This window comes from Engraulis encrasicolus, chromosome 20 (assembly GCF_034702125.1).
Source record: "Engraulis encrasicolus isolate BLACKSEA-1 chromosome 20, IST_EnEncr_1.0, whole genome shotgun sequence".
Classification (NCBI taxonomy): domain Eukaryota; kingdom Metazoa; phylum Chordata; class Actinopteri; order Clupeiformes; family Engraulidae; genus Engraulis; species Engraulis encrasicolus.
In genome coordinates this window covers 11296853-11311852 of record NC_085876.1, presented here as the reverse complement: position 1 = coordinate 11311852, position 15000 = coordinate 11296853, and the positions used below count along the sequence as shown (strand labels likewise).

At 44.9% G+C, this 15000-nt stretch overlaps 1 protein-coding gene across 1 annotated transcript in view; it reads left to right on the top strand.

The window, feature by feature from the left end:
• phf14 (PHD finger protein 14) overlaps positions 1–15000 on the top strand; it is a 146788-nt gene that overhangs the window by 19089 nt on the left and 112699 nt on the right. The window contains exon 4 of the mRNA XM_063186149.1: positions 9295–9454. Within this exon, the coding sequence (XP_063042219.1) occupies positions 9295–9454 (160 nt within the window). The remainder of the gene's footprint in view (positions 1–9294; positions 9455–15000) is intronic.

Below are 15000 nucleotides of genomic sequence, written 5' to 3'. Positions count from 1 at the left end.
TGACTGATTTGGGTTTTGGTGGAAAATGACCAAGTAACAAGGTGAATATTTGCTGCAATAGGCAATATTAGTAATACTTTGTGAAATAACAATAGCCATTGTAGGTTATTTATTTTACACCACAATACAGGGCTGTAGTCAAGTCCACCTTTGTAGAGTCCAAGACAAGTCCAAGACCAGTACTCAAGTCCGAGACAAGTCCGAGTCCAAAGAGGTTCGAGTCCGAGGCAAGACCGAGTCCAAAAAGATTCGAGTCCAAGTCAAGTCCGAGTCACATGTCGGTCAGTGTTTGACAATGAAAAGGATGAATGTCAATAGTGTGAACCTTAGAAGATAACCTATATGGCATGGATGTGAAGACAAAACTTGTTTGTTATTAGATTTCAAGCTCCACTTTACAATCTATGATAGCCAGTGTTCTAAACAAAACTTAATGACAGACCCGGTGAGTCCAAAAGCCTAATTTGGCAAGACCATTGTCCGAGTCCAAGACAAGTCCGAGTCCAAACAATACCGAGTCCGAGACAAGTCCAAGTCCATAAAAAAACGGACTTGAGACCGGACTCGGGCCGAGTCCGGACTCGAGTACTACAGCCCTGCCACAATATTGAGTAAAATGACTAAATATCGAAATGTTGACTAAAATTTGAAATGTTGACTAAAATGACTAAAATGACTAAAATTTGACTATGACTAAAATTGATTTTCGTCATTTTGACTAAGACTAAGACTAAATTGGGAAGGCAATGACTAAAATATGACTAAGACTAAAATAGATTTTCGTCATTGTGACTAAGACTAAGACTAAATCAAGAAAAGCTGACGAAATTAACACTGCCCACAAGTAAGTGTTAGTTTGTGTGTGTGTGCGTTCGTGCATGTGTGTGTGCGCGCGCACGCGTGTGTGTCTGTGTGCGTATGTGTGGAGGTCTCATAGCGCATGGTGATATTACATCATAGCAGACTAGTTTTTTTATGTTATTATTAATCTACAGTGCTTGACTACTGTGTAAGCTTACTTCAAAAATTTGGGCTGGAGACTCAGGTTGATATTTAATATGATGTAAGTAAAGCCTGTGAATAGTTACTACCATGAACAGTATGGTAGTACTATGTCTCTGCGAGCGTGTGTGTGTGTATGTGCTTGTAAGGTTAAATGGTGTCACAACATCAAACCCTTTTGAAAAAGCCTGATAGCCTGCCATGTCTCCCTTGGGTGACTTTGTGATCATAGGAATGAATTGGTGTGTGTGTGTGTGCCTGTGTGTCTGTGTGTGCTTGTGTGTCTAAACACTTTTCTTCAGCATTGCCTGTAAAGTTAAATGTTTAATGTTCTCGTTTTTTCTACTGCTGCTGCCACCAGTTTTATGTGCAACTTTATTTGCAGCGTTCAACAGTGTTGCTCTGATAAGAACAGTGTGTTTGTGACCCGTCACCAGACTGTGTGTGTGTGTGTGTGTGTGTGTATGTATTTGTGTGTGTGTGCACGCACGTGTGTGTGTGTGAGATTGTGAGAGTGAGCTAGAGAAAGAAAGCCTGCGATAGAGATAGATAGCGACTATAATAAAATTGCTCTACTGTTAGAGAGAGAGAGAGAGAGAGAGAGAGAGGGAGAGAGAGCGAGAGAGAGAGAGAGAGAGGGAGAGAGGAGGACGGGAGAAATAAATAGCTGGAAATTGGCCATTAATTGCTCCGGTCTCGTTAGAACACCAATTAACACACTCCTACTATCGATCGCCCCAGTGTCACTAACGAGTGCAGGCCATAAAGTTAATTACACACACACACACACACACACACGCACACGCGCACACACACACACACGTTTGGTGAATTTAATGTAATAGGCCTACTTTTTTGCAAGCCTATCTATGATGGTAGTGAGCTAAGAGGCTAATGATCACTTCCCCTCGTTATGCTAATGAGAAGTTACTTTGAGAACCATGCAGCATATCAGCAACACATTGTCATCCAGATACATACTCTGAAATTATCCTTTTTTTAAAAGTATATTAAGATTAAGTTGTATATTTATTGGCTACAATTACATCCAAAATCACATACAATTTCTACATCATTCTCAACACACTATCTGTATATCAAGTATTTTTTATCTTATTATTAAAGCTGTGCAGCATGTCTTTGGGTTGGTCTGACCACACTGAAAACATGTCTGTTGTATGCAGTTAAACAGCTTGAACAGTTTGAACCGGTTTGAATGGCACCCATTGGTTCCACAACTTGACCAGTGTCGTGCAGTGCAAGATTATACAGTACTTTTCCTGTTATAGTCTGTCTTAGGAGGCTCACGTCCCCTCCTTTTGACATTCCTGCCTGGCTTTAGGGGACAGTACAGGCATGCAGGGCTGATGGATGCTCTTGCTTCTGGCTACTGGCTGGCTGTGCGTTTATGCACAAACACATATGTTGCTTTAGAATGCAGGCGTTCACACACTTGTACATGTACACCACCACATAGACAGACAGACAGACAGACAGACAGACAGACAGACAGACAGACAGACAGACAGACAGACAGACACAGACACAGACACAGACACACACACACACACACACACACACACACACACACACACACACACACACACACACACACACACACACACACACACACACACACACACACACACACACACACACCTTGCTGGGGGTCCTGGCAATGACATGCCAACAGAGCTCTAGGTGAGGTCCAGATGGTTACCATGGTGTGTGTGTGTGTGTGTGTGTGTGTGTGTGTGTGTGTGTGTGTGTGTGTGTGTGTGTGTGTGTGTGTGTGTGTGTGTGTGTGTGTGTGTGTGTGTGTGTGTGTGTGTGTGTGTGTGTGTGTGTGTGTGTTTGTGTGTCTATGTAAGCCTTCAACTTTCCCGTACAAGTGCCCTCACAGGCAGTGTCTAACACTCATCATGGCACACAAAAAGCTTCAGTTTATGATTCAGGTGTGAAAAAAGCTTTGTAAATTAATCTATGTAAAATGGATAGAAGACCAGTTCTTCTCTTGCTCCCCTAAGGTTGGATTGTGAATCTGATATGAATGGTGATAATGGTGTCGTAAAAGAACATCTGGAAACCCGCCCGTGATGTGAAGCGTATTTTCCGCATTGAGCTCAGGGCGGACAGGCAGAAAATCCGCAATCCTGATATTCAGCACAGAATACGCTCACTTTCATTAACAAACAATACAATAAATCCGCCTCTTCTGTAAAATCTGTGTCCAGTGTGTTCCCACTGCCATCAGCAGATTCACAGCAGATTCCATACGTTATTACAGAATAAACTAGAAGCACTCAGAGAGCGCAGACCTCCGCTTCTTGATATATTTGACCATGTTACACTCTAAGTCTTTCTGCCTGGTTTTTGTGCTGTTCCCGCAATTCAATTTTTGGTCCAACGTGGGCGTCTAGATGCTGAAGAATCTTTTGAAAAGTCCTATTTCCGGTTCGTGATCCGGATCACCACCAGAATTTAATCACTTGTTCCTTGGGTCATTACTAACAGCTCCACAAAGTTTCGTCCAAATCAGTTGATTAGTTTTTGAGTTATCCTGCTGACAGAATCTTTTTAAAAAAGTCCTGGTTCCGGTTTGTGATCCGGATCATCACCAGAATTTAATCACTTGTTCCTAGGATCATTAACAACCCCACAAAGTTTCGTCCGAATTTGTTGATTCGTTTTTGAGTTATGCTGCTGACAGACAAACAGATTAACAAACAGAAAGACAAACCAACACGACCGAAAACATTATCTCCTTGGCGGATAATCTGTAAAAACAGTACATAACTAGAGCTGAATTCCATTAAGACCGGAACTGAGTGGTGCACTTTAGGCCTACATGTTGAAAAGCTTTGTTTACTGTTTTAAAGCGAATTCTTTGAAATGGAAAATGAAATGAAATTAAATTGAAATTATACTTTTACTAGTATTACAAAAAAATAATTTGACTCATTGGCAAAAAGCAGCACTTTGAATTCATTTACTTTTTCCATTTGTCTATTGGCATTTTTTTGGCGTAATAGGCTAGCGTGCTGAGGAAGAAAATGGCTTTGGCAGTTTCTTCTTGTACTGTATCAAACATGAACCAAACCACATAACCGAGCCGTTGTAAACCGTTACCCGTTTAATTCTCTGACAACATTTTCACAATTATACTCTCAGTATTCTCTCAAGATTCATAAAAGTACAATACATTAGAATTGGTCTCAAAAAACATTGTATACAAATAAGTTGTGAGAGGTTTACCAAGCCCTTTGAGCCCCTTTTCTACTCAAAGGAACACAAAAAAATTGGTGTCACGCCATTGACCCGTTTGTGTCTGTCTGTGTGTCTGAGCGTCTTATTTTCATCCCTGTGTAGGTGCTTATTTAGTATTTACTTCCAACCCTCCACCCCCATCGTGCACCTTTTCTGTGGGGAAATCCCATCTACATGCATAATGGCGATTTCATGGGGATTTAGTGGAGAAGGTGCTATCATTAAGGGCTTAGGAAAGCCTGCCTGCCTGCCTGCCTGCCTGCCTGCCTGCCTGCCTGCCTGCCTGCCTGCCTGCCTGCCTGCGTGTGTTTTGAGGCCTATGGCTGTTATGGCTTCATAACCTGCTCATCAATGTGTGTGTGTGTGTGTGTGTGTGTGTGTGTGTGTGTGTGTGTGTGTGTGTGTCCGTGTGTCCGTGTGTCCATGCTTGTGTGACCATGTCCATTGGTGTAATAACCAGATTATATGTATGTTTACTTGTGTGTGAGTGTATGTGTGTGTGTGTGCGCGTGTGCGTGTGCACAAACGCGTTGGTGCAGTGTTGATGGTCATACTGGTTTTGTTACTTTGCTTCTGATTGTTTTTATTGTTTTTGTGTGTGAGATTGTGTTTTGCCTGTGCGTGTGTGTGTGTGCGCGCGCATATGTGTGTGTCTAGATGTGCGTATGCCTCTGTGTGTGTTCAGTGTGTGTGTGCTTTTCTGTATGTGTGTGTCTGGCCTGCTGCTAGCCTACTGTGCTGGCCTTGTGTTGTCCGCGGCAGTGTAGTTCAGTTCGTCCTCCATTTCCAGACTACAGCACAAAGCGGCATATAAAGCCCCTCTGATTACTCCTTACCTCCCCTCCCCTCCTCCAGCACATTAAAACATCACACACCACAGGGGAGCGACGGAGGGCCGTCTTCACCTTCACACGCACGCATACACACGCACACACACACACTCACTCACGCACGCACCCACACACACACACACTCACTCAGGCACAAGCATACACGCACGCACGCACGCACACGCGCGCACACACACACACACACACACACACACACACACACACACACACACACACACACACACACACACACACATCACTCTTCACCTTCATACACAGAGAGGCATATGTGTGCGCACAAACACACAATTATCTTTGAAATACACAAAAATATCGCACAAAAATATCAACGCACAATATCACTCACACTCACTCTCTCTCTCTCTCTCTCACACACACACACACACACACACACACACACACACACACACACACACACACACACACACACACACTGACTTCTTCTTCTTCGCTTTAACTGCGGAGCTCATCATTCCATTCCAGGATAATCTTCACTTTGGGGATTACGGGAGCTATCCCGTAGTCATCACTTTTCTGAGGGCTTAGCCGCTATTAGCCTGCACCCCCGTAGCTCAGCCTCGTGCCTGTGTGTGTGTGTGTGTGTGTGTGTGTGTGTGTGTGTGTGTGTGTGTGTGTGTGTGTGTGTGTGTGTGTGTGTGTGTGTGTGTGTGTGTGTGTGTGTGTGTGTGTGTGTGTGTATATGTGTGTGTGTGTGTGTGTGTGTGTGAGAGAGAGAGAGTACACTCATCCCTATTAGCCTGCACCCCCGTAGCTCAGCCCTGTGTGTGTGTCTGTGTGTCTGTGTGTGTCCGTGTGTCTGTGTGTGTGTGTGTGTGTGTGTGTGTGTGTGTGTGTGTGTGTGTGTGTGTGTGTGTGTGTGTGTGTGTGTGTGTGTGTGTGGTGTATACTCATCCCTATTAGCCTGTAGCTCAGCCTATGTGGCTTTGTGGCATGGCTCAAAAGGAACATCGGCGATCAGCCCCGCACTAGTCGGCCCTAAGGCGGTTAGACTGCCACGCCACCTCTCTCTCGCCTCACCTATGATATGTGTGTACTTTACATATATGGCATACCCAAGACACACACACACACACACACGCCTAAGTACATGCACACACACACACACACACACACACAAGCACGCACACAGGGGTGATAGCAGTCCGGCGCCGCGCCGGAAATCCGGCGTAGCGTGGCTGTAGAAAAAAAAAATATATATATTTCCCCAATATTAATAAAATAATAAACTATCGCGTAGGCCTTGATTAATGTATGGTGAAAATAAATGAGCGCGCAACAGCCTGTTGTAAGAGACGCGAAAGGAACCCAAATGAGCAGCAGCCCATAACATTGTATCATCCCAACATCTTACTGGAAAAAAGTATCAATTTGTTACGTCTCGCTCTTGAGTCACTCACCACAGCTGCGGCAGTCTTCTAGTTCTAGTGAAGGGAGAAGTAGATTGGCTATCAGTATGCACAGTAAAGACAGTTCTACTGGTTACCCTTCTCAGATATTTTCACTATCGACGGAGGCAAATCCAAAAATGGCATCTCGTTATGCTGAAGAAACGGAAGAAAATACTGTAGGCCAAGTCTAGACCATTTGGATTCCGATAAAAATCAGCAACTATTGTTAGCACAAATCCATGGCTTGCTAGTTGTGACATGGGTGTGTTGAACCGTGTGGATGTCAGTGGAATACTAGTGAAATTATGTGATCAAGAAAACGTTTGAAGGTAAGGCCATTTAGTTATTAATTTGCCCACTGTGGCATGTTGGCTTGGACCCGAATGATTTTGCCTTGCGCAGGTTACTCCAAAAACCTGACCATAAACGGTTTATTGATGCGCATACACGGGCTCAGTGAGAGTATATGTTTGAAATAGGTTCGCCTATTTTCCTCATTTATGTGCGCAAAATGACTGCGCAATGTTGACAAACTTTGATGGAGATAGACGTTCTTTCAAAAAAGTATATGCTCAAAACGGTAGGCTATGTTATGCCCGTCGTGATACTTTTTTCTAGATGTATGCCTAGTGTGTGAATGTTGTCTGCATTGGAATAGTGGCTAACATTGCAACATGTCCAAATGACAGTGGAATGCTTGGATCGCTAATGTTTCGCATTTGAGACATGGCTTAATCTGCAACTAGCTAACTGCTACTTTGGAATGGATTGAATCGACCAGTCTGTGCATAACGGATGTATCAAGGTTCTTTAGAATGAGTTTGGCAAACCTACACCCCTGTAGCTAGTGTGAGCTGAGTTCGTGGATTTTGGTCTACTGTTGATTGAGGGATGGTGTTTTGCGTCATTGACAAACCACGTGTCAAACTGATTTCAGTGAGACGTTTATAATAGTTATGCTGACTAAACTAACGCGCTCTGTGAAAACTCCCGACCAGCCTCGCAGAGGTTCACACAGCCTTTCTCTCGCGCGCGCTCCCTGTCGTAGTTCTAGCCCTTCTGCGTAATCGAATCCAATTACCGGTATTCCACGCACGATGCACAGGTTGTCTGCACGCTCTTGGATACTTAATCCCTACTCTCGGGCAGGGAGCAATTATCAATATCAGACTCTCGTGAACTTCAAGTACTTGGCATGCGTTCATGTGGCATGCAGTGAATGTTCATCTTATCTTCACGCCCTGGGCTATTTTCATGTAGCTAAATTCGGTCCTGTCTTTGTTTTTGTTGCTTTCTGTTATCTTTTCAACTCGTACATTGTAATGGGCGTGTGTACACGCTATTGATTTTCATGTATTTTAATTGACGACAAGCCAATGCGAAAGTCGCGCAGTAGTCACACAGTAGGCTATAGGCTACTGACCTGTCCGTAATAACCAAGGCTGGTTCTGTCATCCGTGGAGTCGAAATATGCGATGTGAACGTGGGCCTGCATGTAGCCAATCATGCGCTTGTGCCCTAAATATTTCACGTACCGGTAATTAAAGGGCGTTTCCCTACAACGGAAAGGCAGGGGTTATAGCACAGCCCTTAAACAATCTGTGGCATCTAAACATATGTCAGCAAGTAGCCTATACAAGTTATATGAGCAATGTCCCAATGAAAATGAAACGAATCAGCACGCAGCAAATGTCATGTCATTTAAAATTATTGCTTAATTCATTGGTAATCACCTCCTCTATTTTGGACAGAGTGTAGTTACTGTACTTTGGAGTTGTATTGCCTCCTACTGACCTGTCTTGGTATGGCTGCTACATATGCAGCTTTCAGTTAATTCAATGTGGTAAAATATGTACCATGTTTTCAGAAATGCATTCTGCTGTTGAAATGTTGCATTGGTTCAATACCCACCTCAATAACTTTAGTGCAACATCACAAGCCTAGAATGCATTTCTAACTGAATACGTTGGTATTCGTTTTTACAGCTAGAATTGAACGTGGTCAGTTTCTTTCAGTCAAGTGCTGTAGCCTACCAACAGGGAAATGATCTGTGTTTTCGTGAATAACACTATAGAAATAAGGCAAAAATGAAAACATCTAAAATGAAGCTATTAAATGTTTGAATAATGTGTTTGAATAATAATAAGGCCTACATTACGTCTCATATGCCGTATGTCTCCCCCCCCCCACCAGGAAAAAAAGTTCAGGCTCAGGATTTTTTTTCACTATCACCCCTGCGCACACACACACACACACACACACACACACACACACACAAGCACGCACACACACATGCACACATAAATGCGCACCTCGAGCATTCTTCCAAATGGCTTTCCTTCATAGTTTCGATCAAAACACCTTCAAAAAACGCACATTCAACACTTTCAAGTCTCTGTGTTCTTAGTGCTCGATGGATTGTGCGCACCTACTTTCACACCGTGTGAGTAAACCAAACATCTTCTATTGAAGTAAGATAACCCAAACTCGGCCCACCCAATGCAAAGGAGTGTGCTCAAGTTTGGTCTCCCAAGTGGGCATGTCCCCTCCTTCTTCTTCTCTTTCTGTGGCATTTGGTGACGGCTGCATGAGATGTGCTCTACCGCTATCTACAGCACTAAATTCATTCTCAACCTTAAGTCTCCAAAGGTCTCCTAATCGAAGGTCTCCTAATGGGGCGTTCAGGATCCAGGAGATGCACAGGCTTGAAGTATCATACTCTACTAGATGTTTGAGTAAACCCCGTTTCTGTGTTGCCGCTACAGGTTGCTATGGCGTGGACGGGGAGAGCGACTCCATCATGAGTTCCGCGTCAGAGAACTCGACGGAACCCTGGTTCTGCGACGCCTGCAAGAACGGCGTGATGCCCAGCTGCGAACTCTGCCCCAATCAGGACGGCATCTTCAAGGAGACGGACGCCGGGAGGTGGGTCGCACCAGCCAATCGCGGCCTGCTTTTGTATCTGACGCGTACAGAGGGCACCAATCGCATAACTGTATTCACAGTGTGTTTCTTCAAGGGAACCAATCATAGAAGGGCTTCAGTTTGATGCACGTTAGAATGAGGCAATCATACAAAGGCTGCCCTTCCCAGCTCTCTGTCTCTCTAGACACACACACACACACACACACACACACACACACACACACACACACACACACACACACACACACACACACACACACACACACACACACACACACACACACACACAAGCGCGCGCACACACACAACACACACACACCACACACACACACACACACACACACACACACACACACACACACACACACACACACACACACACACACACACACACACACACACACACACACTTATGATGAAGCTGCAGCACTCAGAGCCATTTCCTGCATTTGACCTTTTGCACACAGTCCCCATTCACACCTCATTTTCAAACAGAACACATGCACAAAGCAGAGAGAGAGAGAGAGAGAGAGAGAGAGAGAGAGAGAGAGAGAGAGAGAGAGAGAGAGAGAGAGAGAGGAGAGAGAGAGAGAGAGAGAGGAGAGAGAGAGAGGAGAGAGAGAGAGAGAGAGAGAGAGAGAGAGAGAGAGAGAGAATTGGAAATGGAGTAAAAAAAGAGGCAGAGTGGAAGAAAAGAGGAGGAATGAAAGAAAGGGACTGAGACAGATGAAGAGGAATACAGAGGACCCTCGGAGAACGGAAATGGGGAATGCTAAAAACAGCAGTGTGTGTAGGTGTAGAAGGAGAGAGAGAGAGAGAGAGAGAGAGAGAGAGAGAGAGAGAGAGAGTATAAGTAGGGATGGAGAAAGGTAAAGAAGAAAGATAAGTGAAGGACATGGAGAAACAGAGAAAGAGATGAGAAGCAAATAAGAGCTGGAGAGAGAGAGAGAGAGAGAGAGAGAGAGAGAGAGACGGAGAGAGAGCAAGAGAGAGAGGAGAGCGACAGTAAAGACAACAGGAACAGACAGAGACAGAGGCTAAGAGAAATAGTGCAGGAGATGAAGGTAGAACGAAAATGAGTGAGTGAGCACTTTAAATTAACTTTTCCACCACCAGGCAAAGTGGCTAGTAAGTGCTAATTTTACTGGCCAAATGCACACTCACCAATGAGTCAAAGTGGCTGGTAAGTTTTCATTTGAAAATGAATTTTCACCAGCATTTGACTAGTTGGCTGGTGTTAATTTAGAGCCCTTGAATGAAGTGAAGGAGAGATCCAGCAGGTGAGTGAGCAGAAAAAATAGAGAGGAAATGAATGAATAAGTGAGTGAGTGAATGAGCGAAAAAGTAAGAGAGCAGGACCGATAGAGAGAAAACGAGTGACTGAGTAAAGTGCAGGAGGGCGAGATAGAAACAGGCAAGGGGTGGAGCGGAGAGGAAGGGAGCGGGGGCGAGTCCGAGTGAGTTAAGTGAAGGGGGGAGAGTTGAGACGTTGAGAACGAGAGAGAGTGGAGCGGAAGAGAGCAAGTGAGGGTGTGAGTGAGTGAGTGAGTAAAGTGAAGGACGGAAAGGGAGGGAGGAAAGGAGCGAGGGAGTGGAGCGGAAGAGAGCAGGTGTGAGTGAGTAAAGTGAAGGAAGTAAAGTGGGAATGAGTGGAGCGGAAAGAGAGCGGGTGCGGGGGCGTGTGTGAGCGAATGAATAAGATGAAGGAAGGAGAGAAATAGAGGGAAGGAGCAAGGGAGTGGAGCGGAAGAGAGGAGAGGTGGTGCATGTGTGTGTGAGAGGGAGAGAGAGTGAGTGAAGTGAAGGACGGAGAGATGGAGGGAGCGCGGGAGTGTTACGGAAGAGAGAAGAGGAGAGGCGGTGCGGGTGTGTGTGCGTGAGAGCGAGAGAGAGTGAGTAAAGTGAAGGAAGGAGAGATAGAAGAAAGGAGCGAGGGAGTGTAGCGGAGGAGAGGAGAGTAGAGGCGGTGCGGGTGTGTGTTTGAGTGAGTAAAGTGAAGGGGGGAGCAGTAGAGGGAAGGAGCAAGGGAGTGGAGCGGAAGAGAGGAGAGGCAACGTGTGTGTGTCTCTTCGTGTGTCTGTGTGTGTGTGTGTGTGTGTGTGTGTGTGTGTGTGTGTGTGTGTGTGTGTGTGTGTGTGTGTGTGTGTGTGTGTGAGAGAGAGAGAGAGTAAAGTGAAGGAAGGAGAGATAGAGGGAAGGGGCGAGGGAGTGTAGCGGAAGAGAGCACGGCTGGTGTGTGTGTGTGTGTGTGTGTGTGTGTGTGTGTGTGTGTGTGTGTGTGTGTGTGTGTGTGTGTGTGTGTGTGTTGTGCCGAGCTGAGCTGAGCTGAGCGTGGCTCCTTGAGCCGGCCCCTTATCGCTGATGGAGGCCCCGGCGTCGCTCCGGCTGAATTTGCTCCTTCACTAGAGCATGAAAAACACTGCAAATGAAAGCTCCCCGATAGATATCTTCATATTGGAGTCTCTCTCTCTCTCTCGCTCTCTCTCTCTCTCTCTCTCTCTCTCTCTCTCTCTCTCTCTCTCTCTCTCTCTCTCTCTCTCTCTCTCTCACTCTATTTCTCTCTCTCTCTTTCTTTCACTCACTCTCACTGTTGGTCGTCTATAGCTGTCTTGTTCTTTCTTTTTGTCTCTCTCTCTCTCTCTCTCTCTCTGTGTTTCTTTCTTTCTTTTCTTTCTCTCTCTCTGTCTGTCTCTTCGTTTTTCCTCTGCTAGTGCTATGCTGAAGATGATGTCACCACACACACAAGCACACACACACACACACACACACACACACACACACACACACACACACACACACACACACACACACACACACACACACACACACACACGCTACACACATAAGAAACTGCCTCAGCCCATTAGAGAGGCCAATTGAAGATTTTCTCCCTCTAATCGCGTTAGACTGGGACAGACGCGTGTGTGTGTGTGTGTGTGTGTGTGTGTGTGTGTGTGTGTGTGTGTGTGTGTGTGTGTGTGTGTGTGTGTGTGTGTGTGTGTGTGTGTGTGTGTGTGTGTGTGTGTGTGTGTGTGTGTGTGTGTGTGTGTGTGTGTGTGTGTGTGTTGGAGGAGGTGTGTGTAGTCTCCGGTGTATCCTTCCACCCAGCAGAAATGTTCTCCATCCCGCTCCATCCTGACAGAACAGGATCGGCATCCATTTAAGATTTAACCCCCCAAAGGGCTGTCCATTTCATTTATCTGCCAACCACAGACGTGCACGCGCACACACACAAATACACACAGACAGACAAACCATATATGTGCACGGAAGCACGCCTGCACGTGCGTGTGAGCACACACACACACACACACACGCGCATGCCTACACACACAGACATGTGTGTGCATGCAAGCACATCAACACACATGTGCATGCACGCAAGTATGCAAAAACACACTCTAGTGCGTATGCGCACACACACACACAGACACACACACACACACACACACACACACACACACACACACACACACACACACACACACACACACACACACACACACACACACACACAGGTGCTCTCCTCTTCACCCTATCAGGGCAAATAACCCCCCCTCTCTGTCTCTCTTACAGAAGCTTTGTTCTGGATCATAAAAATATGTATTTATTCACCGCTGTTTCCAATATGTCATTATCCCCGAGATTCAATATTACAGCCTGTGCCTGTAGATATCCCCGCTTTAGTGGGCACCACAGATACTCCATTCCACTATCTCTGCCTCTTCCACTATCCTCCCTCCATAGATATTACTATACCGCCTCACAAAGGCACAGAGGGCTAACTCTCTGAATATAGAAACTGGATATAAAATGTCCTTCAACGTTTGTCATGCTGTCAAACCCATACCATTTTAAAACACTGTTGTGCGTACAACAAATGTCTTTTATGCACGTTCCTAATGGCAAGGACACGGGTGGTGTTGTACAATCAGTTTACAGTATAGTCTAAATCCAATTGAACTAGATATGTTAAAGCAATGTTATCACTGTTTTGGCTCGTGTGACAGAAATGTGTAGACCAAAATATACAGCTATATCTGATTTATTATGGATTCAATATTGTTGTCATTCACTTTCTCCATCTGGGTTGTCTCTGCAGATGTTGGTTAGCTACAGATGCTAGTTTTCGTGCGAGAGTTGACTAGAACTGTCTTCAGATTCCCAATATTATCTTATTGCTTCAGTATTCATCATCCTTACTGTTACCTAAGTTTGCACCATAAAAGTTAAGTGTCTACTCTGGGACGCTGCATGAAGAAGTGCTTTAGTATTCATCAGAGTATCTGGTATGCTCCACAGATATTGTTGATTCAGTTTGCAGCATAAATATTGTCTCTGAAGTCTGCACCATAGGTATCTTCTCTCCTTTAGTTAGTTAGCCAGTGTGTTCTTTAGGATCTCAGATATTATTACATTACATTACATTATATTGCACTTAGCTGACGCTTTATTTATTCAAAGCGACTTACAGTTACTTAGATACAGGTTATTGGTTACAGGCCCTCAAGCAATGTGGGGTTAGGTGACTTGCTCAAGGGCACTTCAGCCATGGATGAAGGCGCTGGTAAGGGTGGAACTTGAGTGTAGTGGAAAGCGCGCATATCCAGCAGAAAAGCATCAGCAGGTGCCAAATCAAAAAATTGTCATATGTAGAAGCGGGAAAGGATCTGCACACTGCTTGCAAAAGACTCAATTTATTTGGAGCAACTTTTCGATCATAGATCTTCTTCAGGCATCTTGATGTCTCTCCTTAAGTGCTCTCCAAAGATTTCTCAACGTCAGCATTTTACGTTTGCATCTGTTCTTTGTCTGCTGTTCTTTTTTGGTCACCATCGATATTTCCGTGCTAGCAGGACCGGATTAAGATGGCCAAGGGGCCCTGAGGCTACAGGTTGCTGTAGGCCCCAGTGGAAGGCAAATTATTTTTTAACATTACACTTAGCTGCCACTTTTATCCAAAGCCACTTACAGTTATTTTAAGTACATGGTATTGGTTACAGTCCCTGGAGCAGTGTTGGGGTTAGGTGCCTTGCTCAAGGGCACTTCTTCAGCCATGGAGTGAGATAGGGAGTGGAAGGGTGGGAAAATGTTTTTTTTGTGATTGTGAATGTGATTTTGCTTCAATGTCAGAGGTAGTTGGGAAATATGAGTATTTGGATTTAGAAATAATGGCATAACTTTTTGTTTGCTAAATAGTGTAAAAAAGTGTAACCATACAGGTGATGTAGTCGCTTTAGGTGTTTCAGCTTTAGCATGGACCATAAATGCCTCTGCAATAGATTGTAAAAATGTGCCGCATAGCTCCTGCATTTTTTGCTTTAATTTCCACCTCACGGATATCTCTCTGCCTCACCGGCGTCCACCATACATATTTCTAATGTAGTGCTTGAGTAAGCACCAGACAAAATTGAAGCAGTTTGTACTTAATAACTCTCAGCTCTGCTGCTTTTGCAGTGGGCAATAAATATATCGGCCGTAATGTAGTGAGTGTGCGCGGCCTGCTGCAGATATGGCTGCTGCTGAACTGCTTGTGTGTGTGTGCC